This window comes from Filobasidium floriforme, assembly GCF_021052385.1.
Source record: "Filobasidium floriforme strain CBS 6241 chromosome Unknown HD553scaffold_15, whole genome shotgun sequence".
NCBI lineage: Eukaryota > Fungi > Basidiomycota > Tremellomycetes > Filobasidiales > Filobasidiaceae > Filobasidium > Filobasidium floriforme.
Window position 1 is genome coordinate 402,458 of NW_025763636.1, and position 24,783 is coordinate 427,240.

Genomic DNA, 24,783 nt, shown 5'->3' on the forward strand with positions numbered 1-24,783 from the left:
ATGGATGATTACTGGGTTGGTCGCCCTCTTAGTCATTCGGAAAGCTCTGGTACGGTGGATTCAGGCTCGCACACGCTTGAAGAGGGGCAACAGGGGCTGGCTTCACGCAATGGGCAAGACGGGGAAGGGGATTCGTTGTCAAGTTCCGATCGCTTGAACCGCGATCTACTTTGGGCACCCAAGCCGACATCAGGGCCCGAAACAAGTAATAGAAACCGATCTGGCTCGCTACGGAGGTTCTTGCTCTTCATTTGCGCCGAATTGAGGCGATGCAGACCCATAGATGAGAGGATTCTGGCTTGTTTCCCTAAAACCGGTCGTGAGGTCCGGGTTGGATCGGGAGAAGATTCTACTTCGGCGGGCTCCAAATCAGAATACACCTCAAATTCCAGATCGAACGTACCGAAACATCCCTCCCGAAATGCCCCTAGGGCCACCAGTCTCACGCTACTCCTACCGCCTTTCATTCTGCAAAGGCACCTTCGCAAAAAAGTTCACACCTTTCCGGACTACCTCCTCTTCGCACGAACGCTTTGCAAGCTCATCGAAACAGGTGCTTATCGCATCGAGGATCAAGCGGAGATTTTGACGGCCTTGGTCAGAGGGGCAGGCAGATGGGAAGGTGGAGGGGTCGTTTTGAAGAATTTGGGCGAGAAATTCCTGGACGAGGCGGTCTTCAAGGTCAATACGCTCGTGGGGTCATCGGAGGCAACATCCGACGACCCAAAGGGTATGACAGAGGGCGAGGGCGAGGGCGAGGGTGAGGGTGAGGGGGATGGGCAGCGAGACATGAATGTCAAGACGACGACTCGAAAAAGAGATTTCGAACCGATGATACTCGCTCTCGTCTCCCTCCTTCATTCCCCCGCTTCAACGAGTCCAGGTGTGAACCCGAACGAGTTTGATGACCCCGCCAGACAACTGTTGGGCAGGATCTTGCAGATCATGAGCGAACGCGCAGGGTGGAGACCAGGCGTGATGGGCTTGTTACTCGATGAGAGGGTGATCAGTGGAAAGGCGAGAGATGCCATCTGGAGGTGGTTGCATCAGCAAAGACAGACGCTCGCCGATACAGACGGAGACCCGAATCGGGATCGGCACCAGGAGCAGGATTTCTGGTTCAGAAGAACCGAGGTCGAAAGGTGGATGCATCAACACGTTCAGGAAGCTCTTTTCGTGCCCGTTTACGAATCGGACGGTGTCGAAGGCGACTGGTTAAGGTTCCGGGAGGAAGACCACTTGCAAGCGTTGGCGATGGGAAAGACGACGGCGAGGATGAGCGAAATCTTGTTCCGCTCGGCGTTACGGGACGAAGAGTTCGAATACGCTCGTACGAATTTCCGCGTGTCGAACGAGATTGGTATGCAGGCCAGGTCAGAGGCTGTTCCTGCTGATGAGCCGAATCCGAGCTCAGTGAACGGCCAGGTCAGGGATCTGTCGAGAGCGTTAGCGATGGCGGGGATGAGCAAGAACAAGACCATCTCACAGGATCTGGTTGGTGTCGTTGAACGCACGGCCAAGAACGCCACAGACGCGAACCTTTACCAACTACGGAGCCGGGCCTGGGTGGGATTGCTCGGCAAATACGGATTGAGCAGGGACATTCATAATCGAGAATGGCTCGAGATCTGTGCGCAGGTCCCGCCCGAGTTGTATGACGATCGTGGAATCTTGACGACCCAGTTAGGCTATCACCGAATCAGAAATCTGCCAGACATGGCCTGGCGATGTTGGCAGCGACTCGCCGATTCGAAACGGCTCGACGCAGCGATCGTCACGCTCGGAGCCAAGCTCAAATTTGCTGAATCTGGACCTGAAGAAGCGATCGCGTTTGTAGACGACTGGGCTGTGCGTCGGGACAAACAGCAAGATGAGGACGCGCTGCGAGTCCACGTCGACTACGCGACCGTTAATGCTTTGTTGAACATTGCACGGCGCAGTATTCGGCCCGACCTGGCGACCTGGTTATGGCAAAACATGAAGAGCAGATGGGGCGTGGAGCCGGACGATCTCAGCCTGGCTCGTCTGATCAGATGCGCCGATGCAGCGCATTTAAATCGGATCCATGCACTGGGACTGAATCGTTGGGAACAGTATCCAGAATTACCCAAAGCCATGCAGGAGTCGCCGACTTCCGAGCGCTTCGCAGTTGATGCAACTTTCGAATGGCAAGACGTTGCGGGGATCTTCCGTGACATTGCACTACGTACCTACCCCTCGTTACGATCAGTCACTTCACCCATGGAGGATGGCCGTATCGTCGACGCCTTCAGGGAGCTTGTCTCATCGGGACATCTGCCAACGAAGCTTGTCGAGGATCATCACGCCCTTGTACAGCAGGGATTGATTTCCAAGCGCTCCCTACCGACTGCATCTCCGTTACCAGTAATGAACCTAACGTCAGGAAGTTTCCACGCCTACATTGCCATGCTCTTGCACCAACGTCTTCCCGACGAGGCGGTCCTTGCACTGGGCTGGATGAAACACTTGTCAATCTACCCAAGTAGGCCCACCTTGATGGCGGTGTTGCGTTATCTAGCCGAGAGTGGACAGCCGAAGGACGTACGTTTCTTGAAGGAAAGGGAGGGATGGGGGAGGTATCGACTCATGGCGCCAGACGAGTGGCTCCGACACTGGCTCGAACAGTGGTTGGGATCGACGCAAACCCCTTCAGACGATGACGTAGCGGAATTTGTTAGGGTTCGGCTAAATAGGTCTTAGCGTACGCATCCGTGTACAACGCATCCCCGCTCACAATGGATTGACAAATTTAGCACCCTTCTCTTGATCAAAATTTCCAAGCAACGATTAGACGCCGCGATCACGATATTCTACCACCAGTCGTTGCTGACCATTTCACTAGGCACTTGTCTCCATTCCCCAGCGCCATGGCTGTTAGTCGGCATCATGACCCATTCATGATAAGGTTTCAGTGCCGGCTCCGAAGGCGGCCCCTGTTCTATAGAGACCCCCAGTCCGTCAGCATGAATTAGCTAGAGCGACACATCAGAGTGATCATACGCACCCTCCAGCTGCGCCGCGGTCGCACTCGATTGCGTAGGCGGCGCAGTTTGTTGAGACGTTGCGCTATCATTGCTGCTAGGGCCTACAGAGATGATTGTCTTCGCTTTCTCCTGTTCGGCTTCCGATGCCTGTGTTTGGAGTGATTGGAAAGAATTTGCGTCGGTCATGGTAAACGAGCTGCTATAAACTTAGATGGAAAATCTAGAAAAGGCAACTTGGCCAAGAGCAGAGGCTGATGGGCGTTTGTTTTTCAGCATTCGCTTATCATCCCTGCCGCTCATGCGCCAATGGACACACAAAGGACGATCGAGGAGCTCCGAAAAGACTTCCTTTGTTCAAACCGTATGGTCTCAATCAGAGGGCAAGAGCTACCGTGATGCCTGACCTCCGGCATGGATGCATACTGCGAGCCGCCTGACTAATCGCTATCCGAGTCACTACTATCAACCACCTTCTTCCCCCTGGGCGTCTCGTCCTCGCTATCGCTATCACTGCTATCATCAGTCCCACGTCCGCCATCGCCTTCTTCGTCCGACGAGCCTTCCTCGTCCTCGTCGTCCTGCTCGTCAGCCTTCTTGACTCGCTGTCCCTTCATCATCGCAATCTGCCCAGCCAAGGTGTCCTCGTCTGGGTCGCTGATGTCGCCATCGTCGGCCTGTGGTGGCGGTGCTGCTTCTTCGTTAGCCACAGTTAGCTGTTGTGGCAGTATAGGATGGCGTCAAACAAAGGAACTCGTTAGCAAGCTTCTCCGGTGGACCGATCCCGGCCGACTTACCACGACGGATCGCTCCAAGTTTCCTCCGATGAAAGTGTCGCTGATGAAATACACTTCGAGCGACGTGCTTCCAGGCGTAGGAGGCGCGGGGAAAGTCAACTTGAAAGTCTTGCCTTTTGCAGACTTCTCAGCGCTGACGTCCTTTTCGTCCGAGGTCACGAGGGGAATATCGCCAATTCGCTGCGGCGGGAATAGTACGGTGTTGCTGGTTCCATCTGCGACCATTACCCACCAATGGGGTTTACGGTGCTGTTTTAGCATGTGACTGGTCAGCCAAAAGACACAACGACAAAGGTGCGACTGCAATCAAACTCACCCCTGGCCAGCAAGGAGCGTGTGCGAAGACGACATCCTTGTCGTCCTTGTCCTCCACCTTTTGGTTCTTCTGAGAAGCCTTGAGAGCCTGCGGCGATGGTTCCTCGGCAGTCAGATGTACGGTGTAGACAAATTGACAAAGGGAGCCAACGGTGATGCTGTTTTCTCCCTCGACTGAAAAGCACAAAACACGCGATCAGCGTATATTCGATTGTCTAGATGTTATTCAACAGCAATTCACCTTCGAATTTGGCATCGCTGACATGAAGTTGGGGGAATTCCTTGGCGATCCTGATACCCTCGTCACCGATCAACTTTTCCACCTCAGCATCTCCAACAACCTTCTTTTGCCACCCTTGTCCGCTGATGCCCTTCTCCATTAGCACCTTGGCCTGCTCAATATCGATTCCTGGCAATTGCAAAGCTGGGTAATCGAGAGATGGAACAGCTTGAACGAGTTGAGCGTAAAGGTTCATGCACATGGTAGTTGTGTTCAGCCAGTGGTAGGCGACCGAGACGTTGACGAGCGAGGGGATGAACTTCGGAACTTGAAGGAGGATTTCGCGACGTTCTAAAAAAAAACGAGAGGGTGTCAGCTTTTTGACGCCATGTATGTATACGATCTTTCGAGGCTTACCGTCTAGCAACTCGGCCTCGATATCCTCGATTCGCAAAAGATGGGTCCACAGAAGCGCAACCGCTCGCCTATTATGAGGATTGGGCAGGACGACCCCCTTGCCCTTCTCACTCTCCCATCCAGCGGCCAAGACATCGCCCATACCCAGCCTCTCGGCCTCTGTCCTGACCTTCTTTTCTAGCGCCTCGGTCTGTGTCTGTCGCGTACGTTTTTGCTTTTTCGAGCTGGACTTGGCGGCGAGGATGGTCTTGATCTCGAGAGCCGAAGCGATAAGAGCCAAAAGAGCGGGGAAAGAGATGTCCTCGATCAGGTTGTGGAAGAACAGTTCGGCGGTCGACGAAAGGGCGCCGTCCTTAGTCAAGACTCGTTGCTTGAACCACCATCGGCCCTGGCGAAGAGTTGGCAAGCTTCATCAGGCCCGAAGAAGAAGGGCTCGTATCGCGTCGATACGACTTACCACGACGAAGGGAATACCTCCTCCAAGACCGATACCATATAGTGCCAAAACCCACAGTCCGTTGTTGCCCTCGACCACCCAACTGGGAATGGCAATCTTGTCTTCCCTAGGCTGCTGACCGTCTGGGTTGCCAAATTTACGCAGGTTGTCTCGAATGGCTTCATCGGTCAGGCTTTATCGGAGGCATGATCAGCACTGAAGTCAGCACACAATGGTAACAACGAATCCAGGCTTACGATTTGTATGCCTTCGTGAGCTCTACAAAGTACGTCTCGGCCTCTTCCTTGGTCTGATTGTCGCTAGCCTTGATCTTGTCGGGATGACTGATTGGAAGATAAACGTCGCGGTATAAGCGCAACGAACATCAAAGGGCCTTTGGCTGTCTCTACTAACTATTTCAGGGAGATCTTCTTGAAATGCTTCTTGATAGCTTTCTCGTCACTTGACTGCAGGATAGGCGGTCGATCTCGATAAGTCAACAATCTCCAGATTTTGAAGTAGCTCGAGCGGTGCACTTGCCGAGCTTAATCCGAGGATTTCAAAGGGGTCGTACACTTTGGTCTCGGTACCTTCCGATTGAGAGATAATATACGCTAACGCGAAGAAAGCCGTCCATCCAGCGAGAAGTAGGAGGTTCCTGCGTATTCCAGGGATGACATCAACCTAATCAGCACTTGGAATCCTGCTCGTCATCCTGCCGTATTGCGCGAAACTCGCCGTATCGAAAACAACCCGCTTCCTTCCGTGGCGAACCTCTTCATATACTTGACTTTCCGCTGACAAGATTCACACTCGCATTCTTTTCCCTTTCCTTTCGTGCCCACGACAGCTCTTCGAAGTATGATCAAGGTCGTCGGGAAGAGGATGAGCGAGAGGAACGAGATGGCGAAATAGGACGCCAACGCGCCCGACTCGTCATAGTTGATTCCTCCGGCCATGGCGATGGTGAGCGAATTGCTGATACCGTGATGTACCTATGATTCCCCAGAGCAGCTACTCCGCACAATAAGTCGTGGCGATCGACTCGAAATTGGATCTTGCTGCGAATGTCATGATATACGAAAGTCACCCCCTTCATTCTGCCACGTCTCGCGAAATCAGCGAGCGATGATGATCGGAAGCTTTCTCGGTAAAGCGCCGGAAGTAAATATATGACACGTCATCGCTAAACTACTCTTATCACACCTGTACCGCATCTTTGATCTCTGAAACGTCCGTGGCGACACAATGTTGGATACAGTTTGGGCGACTACCTGATACAGTTTGAGACCTTCTCTAATCAAATGACTCTATTAAAGTAGACCTCGCACGCAGTTTAGGACCGTAGACATAGAAGACAAAGGGGAAGGCGCCTAACACGAGGGCGATAAAGCCCAGCGTCGAACATGCCCTGCAACGATACCTCCAGCGTTAGCTCTGGATTGCACGACAAATTTGGCTCAAGCGGGACTGACCATGCGACTCCGAGATTACGGAACATGGGTGCCACGGCAAAGGGTAACCCGTATAGATTCGAAAAACATAGACACGGGCCAAGATTAGCTTCGCGTACCCCTGTCACGAGCCAAAGACGCTCTGATACTTATTACGGCAAAGATAGATCGCAAAAAGGTATTGCTCGCAACGGTGCTTGCCGCTAATTTTGTATAAGAATCGATGAGGTAGTTCAAGCCCGACTGCCGAGGCGATCAACCAAAGTGGCAAGTCAGCCTCTCGCCGCGATTGCGGAACGAAACCATCGGACTTGCCTGGAAGATGAGCAGGAAAGAAACCCCTATCAATGTGAAACCCAGTACGGATGGGAACCAGTGAATGCTCGGGTTCGATGTCCAGCCAGCCAGGAAGAAACCGGAAGGAAACAAGATCGAACCGAGCATCATCGGGGGAAGACCTACAATATCAATCTTGCTGTAAGCATACTAGCACATACAGTGTCAAATAGGAGTCGCAATATGAATGGACTCACGCATTTCGGGTCTGGCGCGACCGCCGTTACGCTCGAGATGCGGACCGAAAACGAATGTCGACCAGGCGATATTGATAGCTGTATGTAAAATCGGAAGTCAGTCAAAGCGCAATCACACGATTACGATCAAGCGAGACTGACCGGCTGCGATGAAACATCCCACCTATACTCAGAGAGACAGTATGTCAATTGCTGATTACATGTATCAGATAGGAGCATACTTACCAAAACTCCCAAGAAAGGCAAGGCTCCAACAAGAGAGTTCCAACCTCGATTGTCTTGGTAGATCACCTAATTAGGTATACGAGTCAATATCAGCATGACGTCTCGCACTTTTCGAGGCGGCGGATGACGAACCGGAATGGCACCAAACAACATGTAGCTGTCCAAAAGCTGGTCAGAACATGTTTGCCAGCTTGATAACAGCGCGACATGGGAGACTCACAGGATTCCATACGTAAACGAGTTGTACCTGAAAATCCAGCTTTCAGCTTGGGCAGCCATTTGGCAAATTTCCCAGATTCGGCGACTCACAAGGTGATACAGGTGACCATTGGCTCGGTTGCAATCATCCTCAGCGGTAAAGTCAGATTGTTCTCCAAGAATTTGACCAGATCCCTTTCCCTTTCCTCGTGTTTCGAATGCAAAGCCCATCTCTTTGTCGATCTTCTCAGTCGTGCGGCTTTCCGGGTGAGGATCACGGCAGCGAACGTCTCTGGGAGGAAGATGATGTCGAGTACGAGCACGAGGCAGGTGAGGATGAGACTGAGCCATTCCGTCCATCGCCATCCGAGATAGCTTTGAGCGGCGGCACCACCGATGATCGGTCTAAGCAGGAAAGCGAATTGTCAGCCAACGAATCAGCAAATCGATTTCGAGGAACGGGTAATTACCCTAAGGTAGGTCCTGCTACCACGGCGAGACTGTAAAACACCACGGCCGAACCCCTCTCCTTCTGATCCCACATATCGGCAAGTCCTCCTCCTACCGTTGTGACAGGCTAAGCGAGAATTCTGGTCAGACAACGGGTTCTTCAGCTTTACGGGAATTGGAATGAATACGCACTGCCGAGGCAAACAAGCCTTGAAAGAACCGGGTAACAAATATTGTCTTGAAAGACGAGACATATCCAGATCAGCTGCGGCGTCGAACCACTCGTAACCAACAGATGGTCCTCACCTGCGGATCCTTCGCTACAGCCGTTGCCGCGGTAAAACAAGCGAAGATAAAGACCGGACCGAGAATCGAGAATCTCCTTCCGTATTCTTCTGATACTGGTGCCCATATGAGAGGTCCAGGGACCTGTAATCCCCAACGTCAGGTCAGCCTACCCTAAACGAGGTGTAAAACCCCTGTCAATCAGAAAATTCGCATTATGACTCACATAACCGAGGATGAACAACGATACCCCCAGTACGGTCGTCTCCGTTGACAACCCAAATTCTTCCCCGTAGTAACGCCCAGCGCTGGAAAAGATCGAACTGGCGAAAGTTGATGACATGGTAGTCAGTCCGTATAGACCTGTTGTGAGCAGTTTTCGCTGTAGGAGATTAAGCGCATATATCGAGGTTAGAATCGAATATACAAGTAACGAGGGCAGAAAGAAGGGAGACACACCCGAAAGCTCCAATTTTTGGGATTGGCAGGATCCGTCTAATATAAATACGCGTCACGAGGTTTGAGCATGCCACATTGTCCCCGGACCTGCTCTACCACCTCGCCTGGACACTGACCTTGCTGTCGAAAGTGACGATATCGTCTTTCCATTTCCTCTCTTCCGGAGAGACCCCCTGACCCTGGTCTTCGCTCAACCTCGAAGCGGAGGGTCTCAATGTCCCCGTGATCTTCCTCGTCAACGATTGCCTGCGTGATTGAGGTTTCGACTGCTCCTTGTCTCGGCTAAAGGTTTCTCGTTTCGACAAGCTCTGATCAGGGCGTTGTGCTTGCGACGCGGACAACTTTTCCCGCAAGACCTGATCATGGCTGTCAGGAGAGCCAACTTCGGTCTCGTGACCTTCCTCAAAGACGGGCTCGATCCGTCTCTTGGTTCCAATGCCACTCTCTCCGATCGGCTGTCCAAATCCCCCTTCAACCCCGTTGACCAAAGTCAAGCTCGTTCGAGGCGTCCCTGCCGGAGTTTCCGAGGGATTGTGATCGTGCTCGTCGATGGTCAAGCCGTCGATGTGATCGATCGGAGTGATCATTCGGTACAAGCCCATCCGTGGTGTAGGGGTCGTTTGCGACCGAGCTCTTCCAGGTCTATCGTCCGACATTTTGAGGGAATTCACTTCAGAATATCTTCTCGGTGACGTAATTGACAGGATGTCAGGCTCTTGGCTATTATGATGGACGGGTTGCCTGACTGTGGGTATCGATTATAAGCTTATAAGACCGTATGTAGGACCGCCACGACTATCAGCTGCCAGCTGCTATATAATCATGCCGATACTCGAGATGAGGCAGGTATTCTGAAGAAATGTCGTCGTCGCCTTCTCTTGCTAAAAGTAGTCATTCGTATCCTCGCCTCGGCCATTACCCAGATCGGCTTCGGCTGCTCCGAATCGGCGGCGCGGCACGGCAATCGACCAACATCCCATCGTGCATAAAAAACACCAACATGTCCGTCTCGTCAACTATACCAATCCAAGAACAACAAGGTCAAACTGGCCATGATCAGAAAGACCACTAGATAGAGCCTCCCTTCCTTCCCCCTCTCCTTGGCCTTTTTCAATTGCGTGTTCGCTCTGTCCAGGTCGGCCACCGTCTCGATCGCCTCGTCGTAGAGCAACTCGATCGCCTCGGTCTGGGTAGCCAGGTGGGCGATGAGGGTCGACTGTAGTTGAGAAATCTCCAAGAGGGATTTCTCGGCACGAAGAACGGTGTTGAGAGTGGTATTCATGGATTCGAGGAGCGTGTCGTTTTCGCTGGAGAATTGTTGGATCTGCTGGTCCGAGAGCGTGATGGCGTTATCGTCGTTGTTGCTGGAGCTCGACCCACTGGGATCCAGGTCGACCGCCGATGTTTTCGAGGCCGTTGGTTTGGCAAACGATGCCGTAGGTATGGTCAACTGGATAGGTTTCCCATCTCCTCCAACCCTTCTCCGCGTCAAGACGTTCCCCAACCCCCCGCCTACAAATTCCTTATCCACCATTCCACCCAGACTCTTCCCCCTCTCCTCCCTAATCTTGCCTCGTTCTTCTTGCATCTCCCTGACCACATCCGAAAGTGTCAAGAGCGAATTATTCAGAGACCAGAGGATGGAAGCGTGGTGCGCCGTGAGGATGGTAGATCTCTGTTGAGGTGTTATCCCCGTCGACAAAGCGTCCGTAGCAAGCGAGGGTAGAAAGGTAGTCAGCAAAGACGATGTCGTTGATGGTTTCGTCCTGTTCTGCCGGACTATGACATAAATGCATCGTAATTAGCTACTCGTTGCGTTAGATGAGAACATGCAGGCTTATCGAAATAGCTCGGCGACTCACTCTTCTCTCTGACCTCCAGGACCCCGACCCGCTCTCTGCACCCCTGAAGAACAACTCTACATCTCAGATCAACCTCTTCCCTTTCCCTGTCCGTCAAGACCTTGGCCCTCTCCAACGCCCTCAACCGTCTCTGTTCCGGGTCATCCTCCGCTTCTGCACCTGTACCTCGAGCTCGAGATTGGGGGTTAGGCGTTTGAGAACGGGAAGAGATGGGAGGGGCTTGGGTAGAGAGGTATGCCCGCCGGATAAGTTTGATATGATTTGAAAGCGCCGTGAGGTGTTTATGCTATTCAAAGGAGCCCATTCCCAGACAATCAATATCAAAATCCTAGAAGATGTGCACCTTAGGATAGCTAACAACTCACGATCTGATACCCCTCGGCCAAGAACTCTCTCTCCTCCTTCTGCTCCTTGACCTCTTCCTCGCTCAGCCTCTTCCGTCTTCGTCTCGCCCTGCTTAACAGTCCATTCCCTTCGACGCTCGGTGAACCAGGTCGGGAAGAAGGAGGGTATTTGGACGTTTCTGCCGATTGTGTGGTGTGGAGCACCGTCCGGAATTCTGTTAGGCGGTTGACAGGAGCCATGGTGGATGTCTCGGTTTCCTTCTTTTCAGTTCCTTATGTGTTAAGGAAACGTGATAAGCTGGCGAACGGGAAGACCGTGGAAGTTGCGAATCGTGATAGATGACTGGTCGGTTCTCAAGTCGCAGAGCTGCTTGCTTGGTGACCGGGCGACTACAGAGATTCCCACTCGACTATCCGAGGTCAGGTCGATACAGTCAGGTCTGATGTATAGGTATTTTGGCCTTGATGACGATCAGTTGATCAGTCAGCCTTATGGCTGATGTAGGAAGTGGACATGATCGCCTGGCAGCTCCTTCTTGTCGAGCATGCTGCATGACGTCAAATCAAGCGCGCAATCGTATCCGAACAACCCTTGGCGGTCGGACATGCCGTGTCAGACTTGTTCATATGGAACACATTCATTCTAGCTTATGATGTCTATATTTGTGCATACGCTTCGTACTAATCTTTACACACGCTGCTGTATCCACTGGCTCGTTCGCCGCCATCGCCAACCAACCAATTTACCGAATGCCCGCTCCTCAGGCCTATCAACCCTTACCAAGGCTTCGAGACGCCCACCATCTTCTGTACGGCTTCCTTGGTGATCTCGGCCGGAGTCCGACTGATATCCACCGCTACGACGCCGTCTTCGCCCTCGGGTTCCTCTAGGGTGGCTAATTGCGAGTCGAGCATCTGTGATACGATACGGTCGGGCAGGTCATGGGATATCTCGTCAGCTCCTCATGATTGATTGGGACCCTCTAGGAAGGGCGTGCAGTGAAAGAAGTGAGAGAGTGGGGACAAGCAGACTGACCTTGGCGCCCATGAAATGTCCTTTACGCTTAGCTATCCGGTCTTGCAAAAGCTCTCGAGTACCTTTGCAGTACACAAAGTAGGTGTCCATTCGGGACGGTTTCGGGGTCATGACCTTCTGCTCGAGGGGAAACGGGACGTGACATATGAGATAGCTTGATCAGACTCGTTTCTGTGTATGCAAAAAAGGCAATGAAGGCACGGAACTCACCTCTTCGGTATCTTCCCCGCTAATCTCGCTGACGGGCATCTCGACCGGATAATGTCCCCTCAGGATATCCCTGTACCACTTTTTCAAAGCCGAACAAGCTATCACCACGGCCGGTCTCCTCAATCCGCCCCTGGGGACGCCCAACGACTCGTCCGTCTTCTTCTTGAGGTTGCCCTTCCACTTCCACCCTTCTCCAAACTCCCAATCCGCGAGCTCTGCCAAATCCTCGACGTCCCTGTTCAGATTTCCATCCTGTTCATGCAAGACCCCAAAGAGGCCCTGTTCCTTGGTGACCCATTCTTCCCGGCAGACCCGTTCGGCCGTGGCTCGGATGAGGGCGAGCCAGGGGAGCCGGTCGTTGTCGTCCAACGGGGTGCCCGCGGACATCTTGTCGACGTTGGATTTCGGGTGGAGAGAGTCGCCGTCGATGAAGGGGATGTTGAAGGCGTCGGCTAGGGAGATGCCGATGGTGGATTTTCCGCTGTGAGGTCGGACGAGTCGGCATGGTCGTTCGAAAAATGAAAAGGTCAGTGAGCGGGATGACAGTATATAGGCACTGACCAATAAGAAGCTCACCATGAAGCAGGACCCTGATTAAATTCCAAGACGTAAAAATGAGCTCTGAAACCATGAAGATTGCACCCCTATTGACAAGGAAACCCGTATTTACGACTCACCATAACGATGATCAACGCCGGCCTGGCCCCCTCGTAAGGCTGAGCGAAACCTCGTTCAATCCTGGCAAACCTCTCCTCCTCCATCTCTTGTTCGACCCTCTCTCTAGCTTCTGCGGCATCTACAGGGGGCGGCATATCGGTAGCCGACGATTGTTTTCGAGCGGGCATGTCGTCCTCGGATTTGGCGACGTCGTCCTTGTTGGCGCTGGTAGGGTTGACGATCTGCGACGAGATGGCCAGCGCGGCAGCGGCGAGGAAGAAGGGGAGGTTACGGTCTGATACGGAAGACATGGTTGAAGAATTGTTCGTGGTACGTCTGAGATTACTATCAACTCGAATAATTATTATAGTTGTGTTAATGACAAGGACGAGGTTGTTTAAACCTCGAACCTGTGTATTTTCGGTCATCGGTCCGTCGACTCCGAGAGGACCCACATGCCGTAACACGACGCCCGCCGGTTATCTCAAAGGGGGGCTGATCAGTATAACACATATTCGTTATATGTCACTTAGGGGGATCGGCAGATCGGTCACTGTCGATTAGCCGTACAGAGTGAGCACTACCAGTACTGATTAGCATTCAGGTCGCTTACCCCCCATGTCATACAAGAGCACATCGACATCAGACAGAGCTTTCGAACAACACCGTTCAAGACTTGCCGCACATTCCACCATGTCGACCATGGAACAAAGGGAGCGATACGAAGCCCTCTACCACGCCACTACCCAATACCTACTCCTGCGGGACTTCCAGAACGCCGAAGACGCCGTGCTCACCCTGTTGAACTTTCGACCGAGAGACGTGGACGCATACGGACTCGAACAAAAGTTGGTCAGGTGCACCGAACCATTCGAGGAAAGATTGAAGAGATGGACGAGGTCGTCGGAGGACATGATCAAGGCGTACAAGTTGTATGCCTTTGTCTTGACGTCGAAACATACCGAGAGATTGGAAGTTTCCGGGCCCGAGTCAGGGGCAGGAGCAGGAAAGGAGAACCTGGCGGACGTCTTTGAGGGTGTGATTGCCACTTACAAGAAGGAATCGGATTTTCTCGATCGTCCTGCTGCGACGGCGAAATCGGAATCGGGATCCCAGGTCATCCACCTCCACCCGTCCATCCTTCAGACGATCCTCCTCTCCCTCCTCAAGCTCAACTCAACCTACCCGATCCCTTACTCGGAATCGCTTTCCTCGTCACAACGTTCAGACCACCCTCTACACATTGCCAGGACGTTCGTCGAGCGTTGGTTAGCGGGCCTGGAAGAGGAGACGATAAAGACCCTTTCGTTCCCCAAGAAATTCATCGGTCGGTGTAAATCCAGGACGAGCACGGATATTCAATCGAGATCGTCCCCCTCGGAGGCACCTTCTGCATCGTCGTCCTCATCATCTTCAAATGACAACGGAAACGAGAACGAAAACGACAACGAGAACGACGATTGGGTGTGGTACGCAATCTCCGAACGCCTTGGCGGGATGAACAAGGCCTACCGCTCCGTCCTCCGGACGTACGTCTTGGACATCCTACCGAGGTTCGGGGACTGGGAGTTGAGTAGGGAGATGATACTCGCCGGGCTATTTCCAAAGGCCGAGGAACAGGAGGTAAGCCCTGTCCAAGGGCGTGTCATCTTGTTGCTTGTTGTGCTGATCGTGTTCCTTCGATTGTGGTCCGGATAGAAACTGCTCAAAAAGCTTCATACACTCGAAATCCAGCATAAACAGCTGCAAGACCTCTCCCGGTCTGCTACCATCTCCGGCCCCAACTCGTCCTCCTTGTCTTCTTCGATGTCCAGCTCGGGCTTTGGACCTGGAGACGAACCGGGGGCGTCTGATCTCGATCGAGGAGCGGGACCGTCGATGTCCATGTCGACGTCTAGGTCGAACACGACGATCCGCCCGGGTTCAGGAACAGGATTCACACGGACACCGGGAGTCGAGAGACCAGCTAGTCCGAGTGCGGCGAGCGTCTTGACAGATCGAACTGTTAGGGCAGTGGATTATATGAAAGGGAGGCAGAGGCAAGGTGGCGGTGAGGAGATTTCCGCTTCGGGCTTTGGTCAGCAAGAGACGAGGAGAGATGACAGGCGAAGCCCCAGAGCGCAGGTAGGAGAGGACAAGAAGGAGACGGACCAGGAGAGGAAGGGGAGCGAGGAGAAGAGCGCGGGCTCGAAGAGGGGGGACGAGGACAGCGTGGGTGAGTGCACTGTCTTGATCGGAGATCAACCAGAAACCACCTTCCAGAAGTCGACATCGTACCGGAGCGACACCCTTGCTAACTTTTCCTTCTCGCTTACCCTTACCCCTGCAGTCGGCTCGACCCGCTCGTTGACACAAGGTTCGGCCAGGTTCGGACACGCCGCCTTCGAGACCCTCCGAGCGAGGATCGTGCGATACCTCGATACCCCGATCGACCAGGATCACGATCACGACGGCCATCACGGCAACGACGGTGATTCGAGACCTCGTGCGCGAAGATCACTATCCGTCTCTTCCCGCCGAACCAAAGACCTAGCCGGACTGCCTCTACATCAACGTCTCTCAAGGAACTTTACGTTTAGGCTGATCGTCAGGTTGTTGAGCGCGATCTCGATCGTGGCATTCGTCTGGGGTCTGATACGGCGACGAAGGCAGGTACGGCGGCGAAGAGCGATTGCTCAGGGTGGCACGGTAGGGGATCCGATCATTGAGGGAAGTTTTGTGCAGGAAGTGCAAGATGCCGTAAAGGTAGTCAGGGACAAGATTGTGGCGGTTTTCAAGATGGGCACGACGATCAGCTATGTCTGAAACTTGTATCGTAGATGATGCAAGACGATTACAATTAGGCTTTAGGACGCACGAGGCCGGAAAGCACGACTGCTCGCCGCAAGAAGACACTGACGCCTAAGGCCAGCCACGATCCTATACTTCGCAATCTGGACGATCTGCAGAGCAGAGTGACTAAATCCCCTCCTCTGGCGGCAGTGTAGGTGGGACTAGAAAGTTTCCAAGGAGCGTACGTTAGATCCCAACCCGATAATGACAGAGAACGGATACTCTTCACAGAGCTGCCTGGAAAGCGTGCGCAGGGTAGCTTGCCATGAGTCCCGGCATTCATTGCTGCTGTGGCTGCAATAGTGTCCGGGGTTTGTGGAATGGCGAATGAATTGAATAGCACATCCCAGATGGCGTCCATTCGCAAGGCGACCCGTCGCTTCATTTGCGATGGGTTGGATGCAGGTAACCTGTGTCCAAACAAAAGCATACACTAGCACCAACAAGACAAGATATTAGGGATGATAAGATGACTGACATGATAATGCCATTCTGATCGCTCGGGACAGGATAAGCCATGCTTCTTCATAATGGCCGTCAAGTAGACATTGAGCGTGTCTCGAGACAACATTGTCTCGTCTGATGGCCATGAGACGTCATGTCGACTTTGTATGGAGACACGATGTCCCTGCGTCCAGAATCTGGAAGTTTTGGCAACGGATCACTTCATCGAGAAGACAAGGTGGACCACAAACTGATCGGGCGGTTGTCAGCTCGATTGGCTGCAATGTCCACGTAAATCGACCCTGGTCTAACATGTTCCATACCAGCGGCCTTACAGCTGTGGGCGACGGATGCTCCTTGGCCACACGGGCGGTTCATAGGGCTCCTAACAGTGGATAGACTGGGGAAGCTAGGGGAGGAGTTTGATCTGATAATGAACCTATTGGTCCCAGGGGCTGTAGTGGAACCGATGATGCGTGGTTGGCTGGATAGCTTACAGCCAGTGGATGGTGTAGGCGTCCAGCGAGGCCTCCATGATGTCGAGTTCGGTAGAGGATGTGATCGCCTCGACGTTGATCTTGGATGTGATTGCTTCCTTCCGCCCACCGGGAGGTTGGAGTTCAAAAAGCACGCTAGCCTTGAGAAGATTGGCTGCAAAAACGATCTGGATGGTTGGTCTGTTTCTGGGTCTTATGATGGTGAATTACCGCGCTCGATTCCTGCTTTGTATTTGCGCTCATCCTCTTCTACTGCAGCCAATCTATGAAGATAAACAACCACTGTTCCAACAAGATCCCCTCATGATCGTTCAGAAGGGACTCATCTGCGTGACATGAGTACGCAAAGGAGGCTAGAAGGATTCTTGGGTAACATCCCTGTACAGAGTCATCGTCAAAGTCAGCCACAAAAGCAGCAGTCAAATGACTTTAGCGAGATAGGGAGCAGCGGGGACGTGCCATCAGGATGTCCAGCGTACCAAAGCTGCAGAGAGATCCACTAGCCACTGTCAGGGGAGACTTGACTCGTTCGTGATGCATCAAGGAGAAGCGGCAAGAGGCGATGCTCGCAAAATGGCCTCGTTTCGCTCCTCTTGCTCTTCTCGCGCTTGCCCAGTGGCCAGTGGCACATGTCCTGAACAGTTGACGTTTCAGGCTCGACCGCAGTTGACGCGCATAACGCATATACTTATGCAGTATGTAGAGTACTACGTTCCACGGCTTCCATGGGATGATGTCACGATCACCGACCAGCAGCAGCAGACTGGGGATCCGTCACATTGCAGCTTTTTGTCTCGCTTGCTCCTCGATTCTCTAGTCTCTCTTCCTTTCTCTCAAATACCTCACCAACAGACTAGCTAGACTTAGAAAGGCTATACCTTCGTAATTCCCAATGTCTGAACCCAGACCACCCGGCGAAACGCGACCCTCCCTATCGCGGTCCAGCTCATCCTGGTCATCAAGCTCAATGTCGTTCAGATCCGGAGGAGGTTACGAAGCTGACGACAAAGACAACTGGGCAGGAGCTTTGACTTTGTTGGGTGAGTTGCTCATATTCCTGATAAGCAAACGCAGTCTTAATTACTGACGACGCACTACCCCCGACGTGATAGATGTCTTTGAGACGTTCTTCGGTATGTTATAGTCCAGTACCACATGCTCGTCTCACCGCCATATCCTGGCTGACTCGTCGATTTCTGCATCTCAATTACTCAGACAGTCGTCTAGATCTCTTGGAAAGGAGACTAAAAGCTCAATCCCACCGACTCAAACAAGCCGCGGCCGAACTCATCCCGCGAGGGCTACGTACCCCTCGAGGCACCCCGCTGGATCCGGACGACGACTCCCAATTACGAGGCGGAGATGAGCAGAGGAGAAACAAGTACAAGATTGACCCCGAGAGGGAAGTTGAGAGGCTTAGGATCAAGGTTGGTCTCAGCGCTATACAGTATAAGGCGATGCTAGGGTTGTCAATCTAACGGAGCTATACACGTGTTCGATCAGCTTGCTACCAAAGTCAACGATCTTTCCAAGCAATGGCAATCCGCTCAGATCGTCAGGACCCGGGACAAGATTTGTAAGTAAACATCTACCTCTCTTGTTCCCACCATGAGTACACCGCTTATACAACTGCATTTGATGATCGATTAGCTTTCCTGTTCGGCGTAATGACCCTAACATTCACCTGCCTAGTCTGCGGTTACGCGCCCGAATGGATCCCTACGGCGTATACCGTCCAGAGCACCTTCTACTTGACTACGAGGTTTTGGAGCTATAAGAGAAAGGCTTATCATTATTTCCTTTTCGGTTAGTCGAGTCGGCTCCTGCCTCCATGATGAGCGTCTGAGGGGTTTGTCACGAGATGCTGATCATCGTGCTCCGCTTGCGAACGGCTCCGGTATCACACTCGATGGGATGCAGAGTAAGTCATATCGATGAGCATTTTCCTATGTGAACTCCCGAACTGATTTCTCGTTATACTGGACAGCTTGTGCTACTTTGTCAACATCATGGACCTCTTTTACATCTGGTTCTTCCGGGACAACGTTTACTACTTTATCATGTGCTGGTGTTTGACGCTGGGTGAGTTAACTGTTCTATTTTACTAGCTGAGATCCAACGCGATCATGTTCGGCTGAAACTCACTGACTCGTCATAGGACCCATCGCCTCGGCCATCATCACGTGGAGGAATAGCTTGGTCTTCCATAGTCTCGACAAGGTGAGTCTAAAACCTGTCCCCAGCATAGAAGGCCGAGCTCAATCTGAGATTCTGATATTCGTTTGTTTCAGGTCACAAGCCTGTTTATCCACATGTACCCACCTCTTACTTTTATCGTCATCCAGTGAGCAATGAGAAAACTCAAGCTGATCGGTTCGTGTTGAAGGAGGCTTACTAGGCTGACGGCGATCTCAATCCCGACCTCGATTTTGGCGTTATCAATCAGACACTTTGCTAAGGACCGGGAAGTGAATTACCCCGCGATCGTCAAGGTCAAGGAGTTCACTTGGTGGCAGATGATCCTGTGGAGCGCATTGCCTTGTAAGTGCTCGCGGAGAGAGATACGATAGGCCATAGTATGCAGCTCATACCCATCGCGGTCGCTTCCTCGCAGACGTGCTATGGCAGGGGATGTACTGGAAGGTACTTTGTCTTCTGACCTACCGATCAGTCCGGAACTGCTTATCTGATATGTGTTTCCATAGCTGGTCCTCGTGGACCGACGTGAGAAAATCGAGTCTGGACAGCGTCAAACCAGTTTCCGATAGTAAGCCACACGAACCGCTTTGCGCTGTGTTCATAGCTGGCCCGAGATAAGACATGTATTGATTGCGCCTGTTCAACTATACAGCATGCTCAACGACAAGCATGGTCCGATCGGCAAAGCCCTCCAGGGAATCCAGCCCAAGTACCGAGAGACGTCGTTCATGGCGGGACAGCTTGGTGAGCACCTTTATCTTGCCTTACCTTGCGCAAGAGTCGAGTGCCGGCGAGCGATGGGTTCATTTTCCGTTGCATGTGTTTGCAACGCCAGTCTACTCGCTCGTATTTATGCTCCCGGCGGCGACGTTCTTGATCAAGAGCCCCAACTCTTGTATAGTCTTCTTGATCTTTGTCTTTGGAGTTTCCGTGAGCAAAAGAGCTTCGGCAACCATCGTTAACGGTAGGCTGATGTCCCTGCGTATGTAGGCGTGGAATGGAGCTTCGTACTATGTCGAGGTGTTTGGCAGAAAGTAAGAGTCCGCTTCGCGTCGTCCAGGGGATTACAGCTACTAATCGTAACGTCGAGTGCAGGTTTGAGAAGGAACTGGAAAAGCTACGCAGGGAGATGGAATCGTCACCCCACAGCTCAGCGTCGATGCCAGGATCAACGACCAACTCGCCTCCTCGCAGCCCTCGAACGCTTGCCAACACTGTCGTCAATTCGCAATCCAGTACCAACATCGCTGGGCAATCACAAGCAGGCGAGAACGGCCTCAAGCCCGCTAGAGGCTTGAACGATAGCCCACTAGCGCTTGGACCTACTCTGGGTAGCGTTTCGTCGGCTGACATGGACGACTTGAGCTTGGACGAGGGGAAGAAGGAACGGTAATGCACGACAACCTATACACGATAGATATCGAAATCAAGTATGAACATCCCTGTACAATATCATGATCCATATCCTGTTCTTGCGCTTGAAGTTGTTGAACAACCAAAAGCTGACCGACGAGTTGGGTTTGAGGTGGAAACAAGGAGAGATTGGGCGTCGCCGATGACCGGATCAGCCAAACGATCTCGACCATCCAGAATAGGGGTCGATCAAGGTCGAATGTTGACAATCTCGAGATCGTCGTAGAGCTGACAGCACAGCTCGTCGCTGGACAAGGTTCTTCCAAGACGAAAGAGATCCATCTTGGGCACATACTTTGACGAAGAGCGGCTCGCTAGCCCAAAGACAGCCCTCGGAACTTGAGTCCCAGTCGGACGACCTCGCGATCGACTTCCGAGAAGGCCATACTGTACGTTTCACCCCGTTCGTTCCCCGTCCGAGGTCTTTTTTCGAGCTCAAATCAGTACATACTAACATGATTGGGTCATCCCGTTGTTCTGTAGCTCGTCATGCCTTTGCGCCTGATCCCAGCGCCTTCGGGCAGCTCGTTACCATTGAGCGAGTTTGAATTCAAGGTAGCCCCGGCTGCTTCAGCGGGCGTCTCTCGGATTACGAGCTCTTCGAGGACGCCGTCCATGGTGACCTCCAACCAGCCAGAGTTTCCAGAAACCCCGGTCAAGAGGTTTCCCGCTTCCTTAATGAGCATGTTCCACGCTAGGGGGATGGACAATGGGGAACCCGGGATGGGCATCTTTAGGTGCCTCGAATGCGGGTCCGTCGTCATGGAAGGTCTAGCCAAGGAGCATAGGGGTGAGTCGAGGTCCGGTGCAACCTTTCCTAGTCTTTCTGCTGATTGGTTCGGTCACCCCGTCAGACGGTTGTGCGGCCTTGCGCACGGAGCTCGAAGCGATGAAAAAGGCGTTGTCGAGCACGTATGGGAACAAGAAGGGTCAAAGGGGAGGTATGAAACGGACAGGGAGCGAGAGTGAGTCTATCCCCCTGTGCTCGCTCGCCTTCTTCACAGAACTGAACTCTTTCGTGTTGTAGTCACCGCAGTGTCACCATCTCCTTCAGCCGAGTCGCCTCGCAAAGGTCCAAAGAGACCTAGGATCGACATCGCAGAATCAGTCGCGAGCAACGAAGATTACGCACCTGGCGGTTCGGTCGATACTGGCGAGAGGATGATGTTGCCCTCTGGAAAGCTAGAAACCAAGAAGGCTTTTGAGAAGAGGATGGTCGAGGCGCGAAGACTTGTCAAGGAACAAGAGAAGTTGGAGAGGGAGCAGGGAAAGGTCGCCGCCAGCCAGAACCCGAAAGGTGAGTGTCGATACAACAGCAGTCTGGTCATTGCAAGTTGCGTGAGCTCAAAGGGATCTCCTTCTCGTAATTAGGCTTGTCTCAAAAGAAAGAGTATGATCCCGATCGTCACTGCGGAGTGATGAAGCCGGACAACACGCCTTGCCTGAGAAAGCTCGATTGCAAACAACACTCGGTACAGGCCAAACGAGACGTCTCCGGGAGGAGCATGTCGTTCGACGACCTCAACAAGCTACAGAAGGGAGAGACCTTGCCTCCGCCTCCCACAGAGACGCCGGTCAACGAGCAGGGGCAAGGACCATCAGCCATCCCTGATGCTGCAGCAGCGGCTGCTCTGGTCGCTTCGACCAGCGCCGGTCCTTCGGCGGTTCCTCCAGTCAAACCGAAGAAAGGGAGGAAGAAGCATGCAGAAGCTCGTCGCCTGGCGGCTCACGGGCAGGAACCACAAGGACCCGGAGCGTTGGACCATGATGCGCTGGTACAAGCCATCAAGACGCACACTCGGTATAATGCTCAGATCGCTCGGAACCGAATGTACGGGCTTCTCACTGCTGCTCCTGTCGAAGAGGTCCGGCCGAGCAGAACAGCTCAACCGCACAAAGACGACGCGGAGAATTCACAGCAACCGAAATCGGAGCAGGTCGATGGGAATGGCATGCACCATCCAGGTTCGCAACAACCCGATCCGTTACCGGTGATGCCCGACTTTGGTGCTCAAGCGGGCAAGGGCAAAGCGAAACCTCCTGGCACGACAAAGGGCACGATGCGGTTCCAAACTTTTGCTGGAGGGGCTACTAGCGGATATTGGCACGGTGATAGACGAAGGATGATGGCAGCGGAGAATACGATGAACGAGATTTTCAAGCAGATGCGGCGGCATCGTACCGAGGCGGCAGCAGTAGCAGAGAATCCGGAACCTAAAGCGGAGATGGCCTGATCTGTTCCTGTTATATACGTAGGGACGTGGGGTCTGTATCTACTAGACTAGACGTGGCTTCTTTTGACATCTTGTATTTCTTGTTTGCAATCATACCGATATTCTTCTTGTACAGTTGTCGATAGACAGAACGGGATTTTGATGATGAATACTTTTTACGAGAGATATGCGAATCATAGAGATAATTCATGGTGACCGGTACAGAGCCCCTTAATGAATACAGCAGCGACCTCATTGATTTGCAAGCTCTTCTTCCGGGCTGTACCAACCTCGGCCACGTCCAGCGAATACCCTCCAGCTCGCAGTGACGTCGTCGCCGATCTTGGCGTTCCCCACCACTAACGATCCTCTCTCTTCTGTTCCCGAGTCGTCCGGCACCATGCCAAAAGCTGGCAGTCCATGCACACGCTCGACAAGCTCCATGCGCACCAAGCCGAGCCCGACGGCGTAGTCCGGATGGACTGATAAGACCTTGACACCCGGCTTGGGTTTCTTGCTCGCAGCTGATGATGGCGGTACGAAGGCGATTGCATCGCCTGCTTTAGGTCGCTCCGCCTCGGGTATTTGATCGATATCGGTCCATCTCTGCACAGACGTGGACTTGATGCCTGAAGGGGGGTCCAATCTAATTGGCATGATCCGTTTTCTCGTGTTTCCGGTATGATACGTCCGAACAGTGAGTTCTTGGCCGACGTAACAACCTTTCCGGAAATCCACTGTGATCAGGATTTGTTTCCATGTCATTTAGCGGATCGGATGGTTCACAGACTGGCTGCGATGTCAGACTCACCACTTCCCATAACGTCCATGCAGCTTTCCAAGGGTAGTGATGTGTTGGGTATCATCTCCTGATGGCCTTCCGGTACACCGTTCAGCATCCTTCGAAGCAGATAAGCGTTTGCGTCTGCCATGTCATGGTCGCTCGAGGATGATGCTGTGAGAAGCAGAAGTGTCAGTTTGAGCACGAAATATTCAGCTCCTCCAGACCTTCAGCATAGTGTATGCTCACGCCTATCTCCTTTCCGTACCAGAAACCTCTTTCCCATCGACCCCTCGCCCCATCCACCTCGAAGGTCCCAGCTTCCAATCTCGCCATCTCCGGTTCTTAGTCTAGCGAGACTCTCTTCGCCCTTCATGTTCCATGTGATCTCTGCAGCTCCTCCACTCCCAAACTTCCAGATCTTCTCGGGGTTCCACTCTGCACCGGCCGGAGAATCGAGGATGGACCAGGTATCGTATTCCTCGGTCACATCCCGGATCTTGAGCTTGGACCGCAAGACGTATCGCTTCAGGTGTTTGGTCAATGGTGGGATTTCCGAGTCTGGGGATACTGAGTCGTCGATCCTCGGATAATCGATGAGGTAAGTCTGCTTGACGTCCCCTGGGGCTGATGTAGGGTAGATGAATGCGTCATACAGGACTCTGCCCTGCGTGCTAGGCGATCAGCTTTCGCTAAGAGAGCAATCATCCGTTGCGGAAATGTGGAACTAACTGTAGGGGTCAAGAATCCAGAGTAACCCCAACCTGGGCTCTTGTCGACATCCCTACTTGTCAATCCTTTCAGAAATTTTTGAGCATCTTTACCCGTGATCTCTAGTATGGATCGATCCGGGATCGGGGCGATGTGAGGCCGACTGCGCTCTATTCGAGCTAGCGTCGAAGACGCCCGTTTGTGAAGCGATTTTGGGATGCTCTTGCTCGCCATCGCTTCAGATAGCTGTATGTATCTATGAGCCAAGGAGGAGAACCTGTCTTCGATCGGTAGAGCCTGTAAGTCATAACAGTGAATCATGTATGGCCAAAGCTATGACTAACCGAGGTAACCATAGGAAGGACGTCAAAACGCATCGAGATGCAATATGCCTTTGCTCGCGCGTACCGCTTAATATCTGACTTACATAAATGCACAATGGCATTTTCGTTTGTCTACTTCTTCGTAGCACAGTGGTAGTTGCACCGAGCTGTTAATAGGGCTAAGAACCTGTCAAGCGAACTCGGGGGTCGTAGGTTCGAGCCCTACCGAGGAAGTTTCTTCCTTTTTGCCGTGTGTAGACCGGTTCGTTTTGGCATAATGATATTTGCGCAGAGTACCTGCCCGCATTTTCGCGGTTCGCCCTGCTTATCTTCGCTGACGTGGAAACCCGCCTTCTCCTCGCAACGTACGCTATGCGGTTGACTGATAATGACAGTCCCGTGGTACATACGCGCTCGCATTGTTCCGCTATAGTTCAATCAATAGCCGCGACATCGTTTCGACCAAGTCT

At 52.7% G+C, this 24,783-nt stretch overlaps 9 protein-coding genes and 1 non-coding gene across 10 annotated transcripts; 5 read left to right on the plus strand and 5 right to left on the minus strand.

The window, feature by feature from the left end:
- The first annotated feature begins 757 nt into the window (after nt 1–757).
- Nucleotides 758–2,809, plus strand: HD553DRAFT_313889 (uncharacterized protein). The gene has a single exon (XM_046180284.1). It carries the CDS (start codon nt 790–792, stop codon nt 2,719–2,721), a length of 1,932 nt encoding a protein of 643 aa, XP_046035435.1. The 5' UTR covers nt 758–789; the 3' UTR covers nt 2,722–2,809.
- A 475-nt stretch (nt 2,810–3,284) lies between these two features.
- Nucleotides 3,285–6,131, minus strand: HD553DRAFT_357912 (Sec63 Brl domain-containing protein; the record flags this gene model as incomplete). Its single annotated transcript, XM_046183893.1, has 10 exons — nt 3,285–3,718; nt 3,800–4,048; nt 4,116–4,288; nt 4,356–4,685; nt 4,752–5,139; nt 5,209–5,380; nt 5,445–5,531; nt 5,602–5,674; nt 5,724–5,845; nt 5,938–6,131. Coding segments are annotated over 10 exons (2,064 nt in total), but the record flags the coding sequence as incomplete, so codon positions are not given.
- Nucleotides 6,132–6,371: 240 nt separating this feature from the next.
- HD553DRAFT_62957 (MFS general substrate transporter) lies at nt 6,372–9,625 on the minus strand. Its single transcript, XM_046184370.1, has 16 exons — nt 8,908–9,625; nt 8,792–8,827; nt 8,559–8,714; nt 8,354–8,476; nt 8,240–8,284; nt 8,068–8,174; nt 7,709–8,002; nt 7,620–7,646; nt 7,532–7,556; nt 7,400–7,465; nt 7,316–7,337; nt 7,175–7,252; nt 6,957–7,099; nt 6,795–6,884; nt 6,663–6,712; nt 6,372–6,598 (listed from the first exon to the last, which is right to left on the minus strand). The coding sequence occupies exons 1-16, from the start codon at nt 9,445–9,447 to the stop codon at nt 6,484–6,486; spliced, it is 1,917 nt and encodes a 638-aa protein (XP_046035437.1). The 5' UTR covers nt 9,448–9,625; the 3' UTR covers nt 6,372–6,483.
- A 35-nt stretch (nt 9,626–9,660) lies between these two features.
- Nucleotides 9,661–11,481, minus strand: HD553DRAFT_297727 (uncharacterized protein). Its single transcript, XM_046178558.1, has 3 exons — nt 11,019–11,481; nt 10,654–10,939; nt 9,661–10,570 (listed from the first exon to the last, which is right to left on the minus strand). Exons 1-3 carry the CDS (start codon nt 11,235–11,237, stop codon nt 9,804–9,806), a joined length of 1,272 nt encoding a protein of 423 aa, XP_046035438.1. The 5' UTR covers nt 11,238–11,481; the 3' UTR covers nt 9,661–9,803.
- A 153-nt stretch (nt 11,482–11,634) lies between these two features.
- HD553DRAFT_63059 (putative cytoplasm protein) lies at nt 11,635–13,346 on the minus strand. Its single transcript, XM_046184371.1, has 6 exons — nt 13,110–13,346; nt 12,921–13,017; nt 12,820–12,833; nt 12,244–12,724; nt 12,034–12,150; nt 11,635–11,912 (listed from the first exon to the last, which is right to left on the minus strand). Exons 2-6 carry the CDS (start codon nt 13,002–13,004, stop codon nt 11,775–11,777), a joined length of 834 nt encoding a protein of 277 aa, XP_046035439.1. The 5' UTR covers nt 13,005–13,017; nt 13,110–13,346; the 3' UTR covers nt 11,635–11,774.
- A 174-nt stretch (nt 13,347–13,520) lies between these two features.
- Nucleotides 13,521–15,752, plus strand: HD553DRAFT_313902 (uncharacterized protein). The gene is made up of 3 exons (XM_046180285.1): nt 13,521–14,523; nt 14,599–15,115; nt 15,230–15,752. Exons 1-3 carry the CDS (start codon nt 13,594–13,596, stop codon nt 15,703–15,705), a joined length of 1,923 nt encoding a protein of 640 aa, XP_046035440.1. The 5' UTR covers nt 13,521–13,593; the 3' UTR covers nt 15,706–15,752.
- Nucleotides 15,753–17,476: 1,724 nt separating this feature from the next.
- HD553DRAFT_313904 (uncharacterized protein) lies at nt 17,477–20,344 on the plus strand. The gene is made up of 15 exons (XM_046180286.1): nt 17,477–17,713; nt 17,786–17,806; nt 17,889–18,100; nt 18,177–18,249; nt 18,324–18,483; nt 18,661–18,759; nt 18,787–18,801; nt 18,973–19,017; nt 19,120–19,214; nt 19,288–19,316; nt 19,379–19,440; nt 19,525–19,616; nt 19,708–19,802; nt 19,863–19,906; nt 19,968–20,344. The coding sequence occupies exons 1-15, from the start codon at nt 17,566–17,568 to the stop codon at nt 20,263–20,265; spliced, it is 1,488 nt and encodes a 495-aa protein (XP_046035441.1). The 5' UTR covers nt 17,477–17,565; the 3' UTR covers nt 20,266–20,344.
- Nucleotides 20,345–20,492: 148 nt separating this feature from the next.
- HD553DRAFT_63084 (SCA7, zinc-binding domain-containing protein) lies at nt 20,493–22,635 on the plus strand. Its single transcript, XM_046184372.1, has 5 exons — nt 20,493–20,674; nt 20,769–21,075; nt 21,140–21,250; nt 21,313–21,582; nt 21,657–22,635. Exons 2-5 carry the CDS (start codon nt 20,775–20,777, stop codon nt 22,517–22,519), a joined length of 1,545 nt encoding a protein of 514 aa, XP_046035442.1. The 5' UTR covers nt 20,493–20,674; nt 20,769–20,774; the 3' UTR covers nt 22,520–22,635.
- A 115-nt stretch (nt 22,636–22,750) lies between these two features.
- On the minus strand, nt 22,751–24,767 carry HD553DRAFT_329190 (putative transferase CAF17, mitochondrial; the record flags this gene model as incomplete). Its single annotated transcript, XM_046181912.1, has 5 exons — nt 22,751–23,235; nt 23,310–23,453; nt 23,529–23,946; nt 24,012–24,153; nt 24,763–24,767. The coding sequence occupies 5 exons, from the start codon at nt 24,765–24,767 to the stop codon at nt 22,751–22,753; spliced, it is 1,194 nt and encodes a 397-aa protein (XP_046035443.1).
- Nucleotides 24,450–24,547, plus strand: HD553DRAFT_t69. Its single transcript has one exon. It is a non-coding gene; the product is annotated as a tRNA-Asn (tRNA).
- Nucleotides 24,768–24,783: the final 16 nt, after the last annotated feature.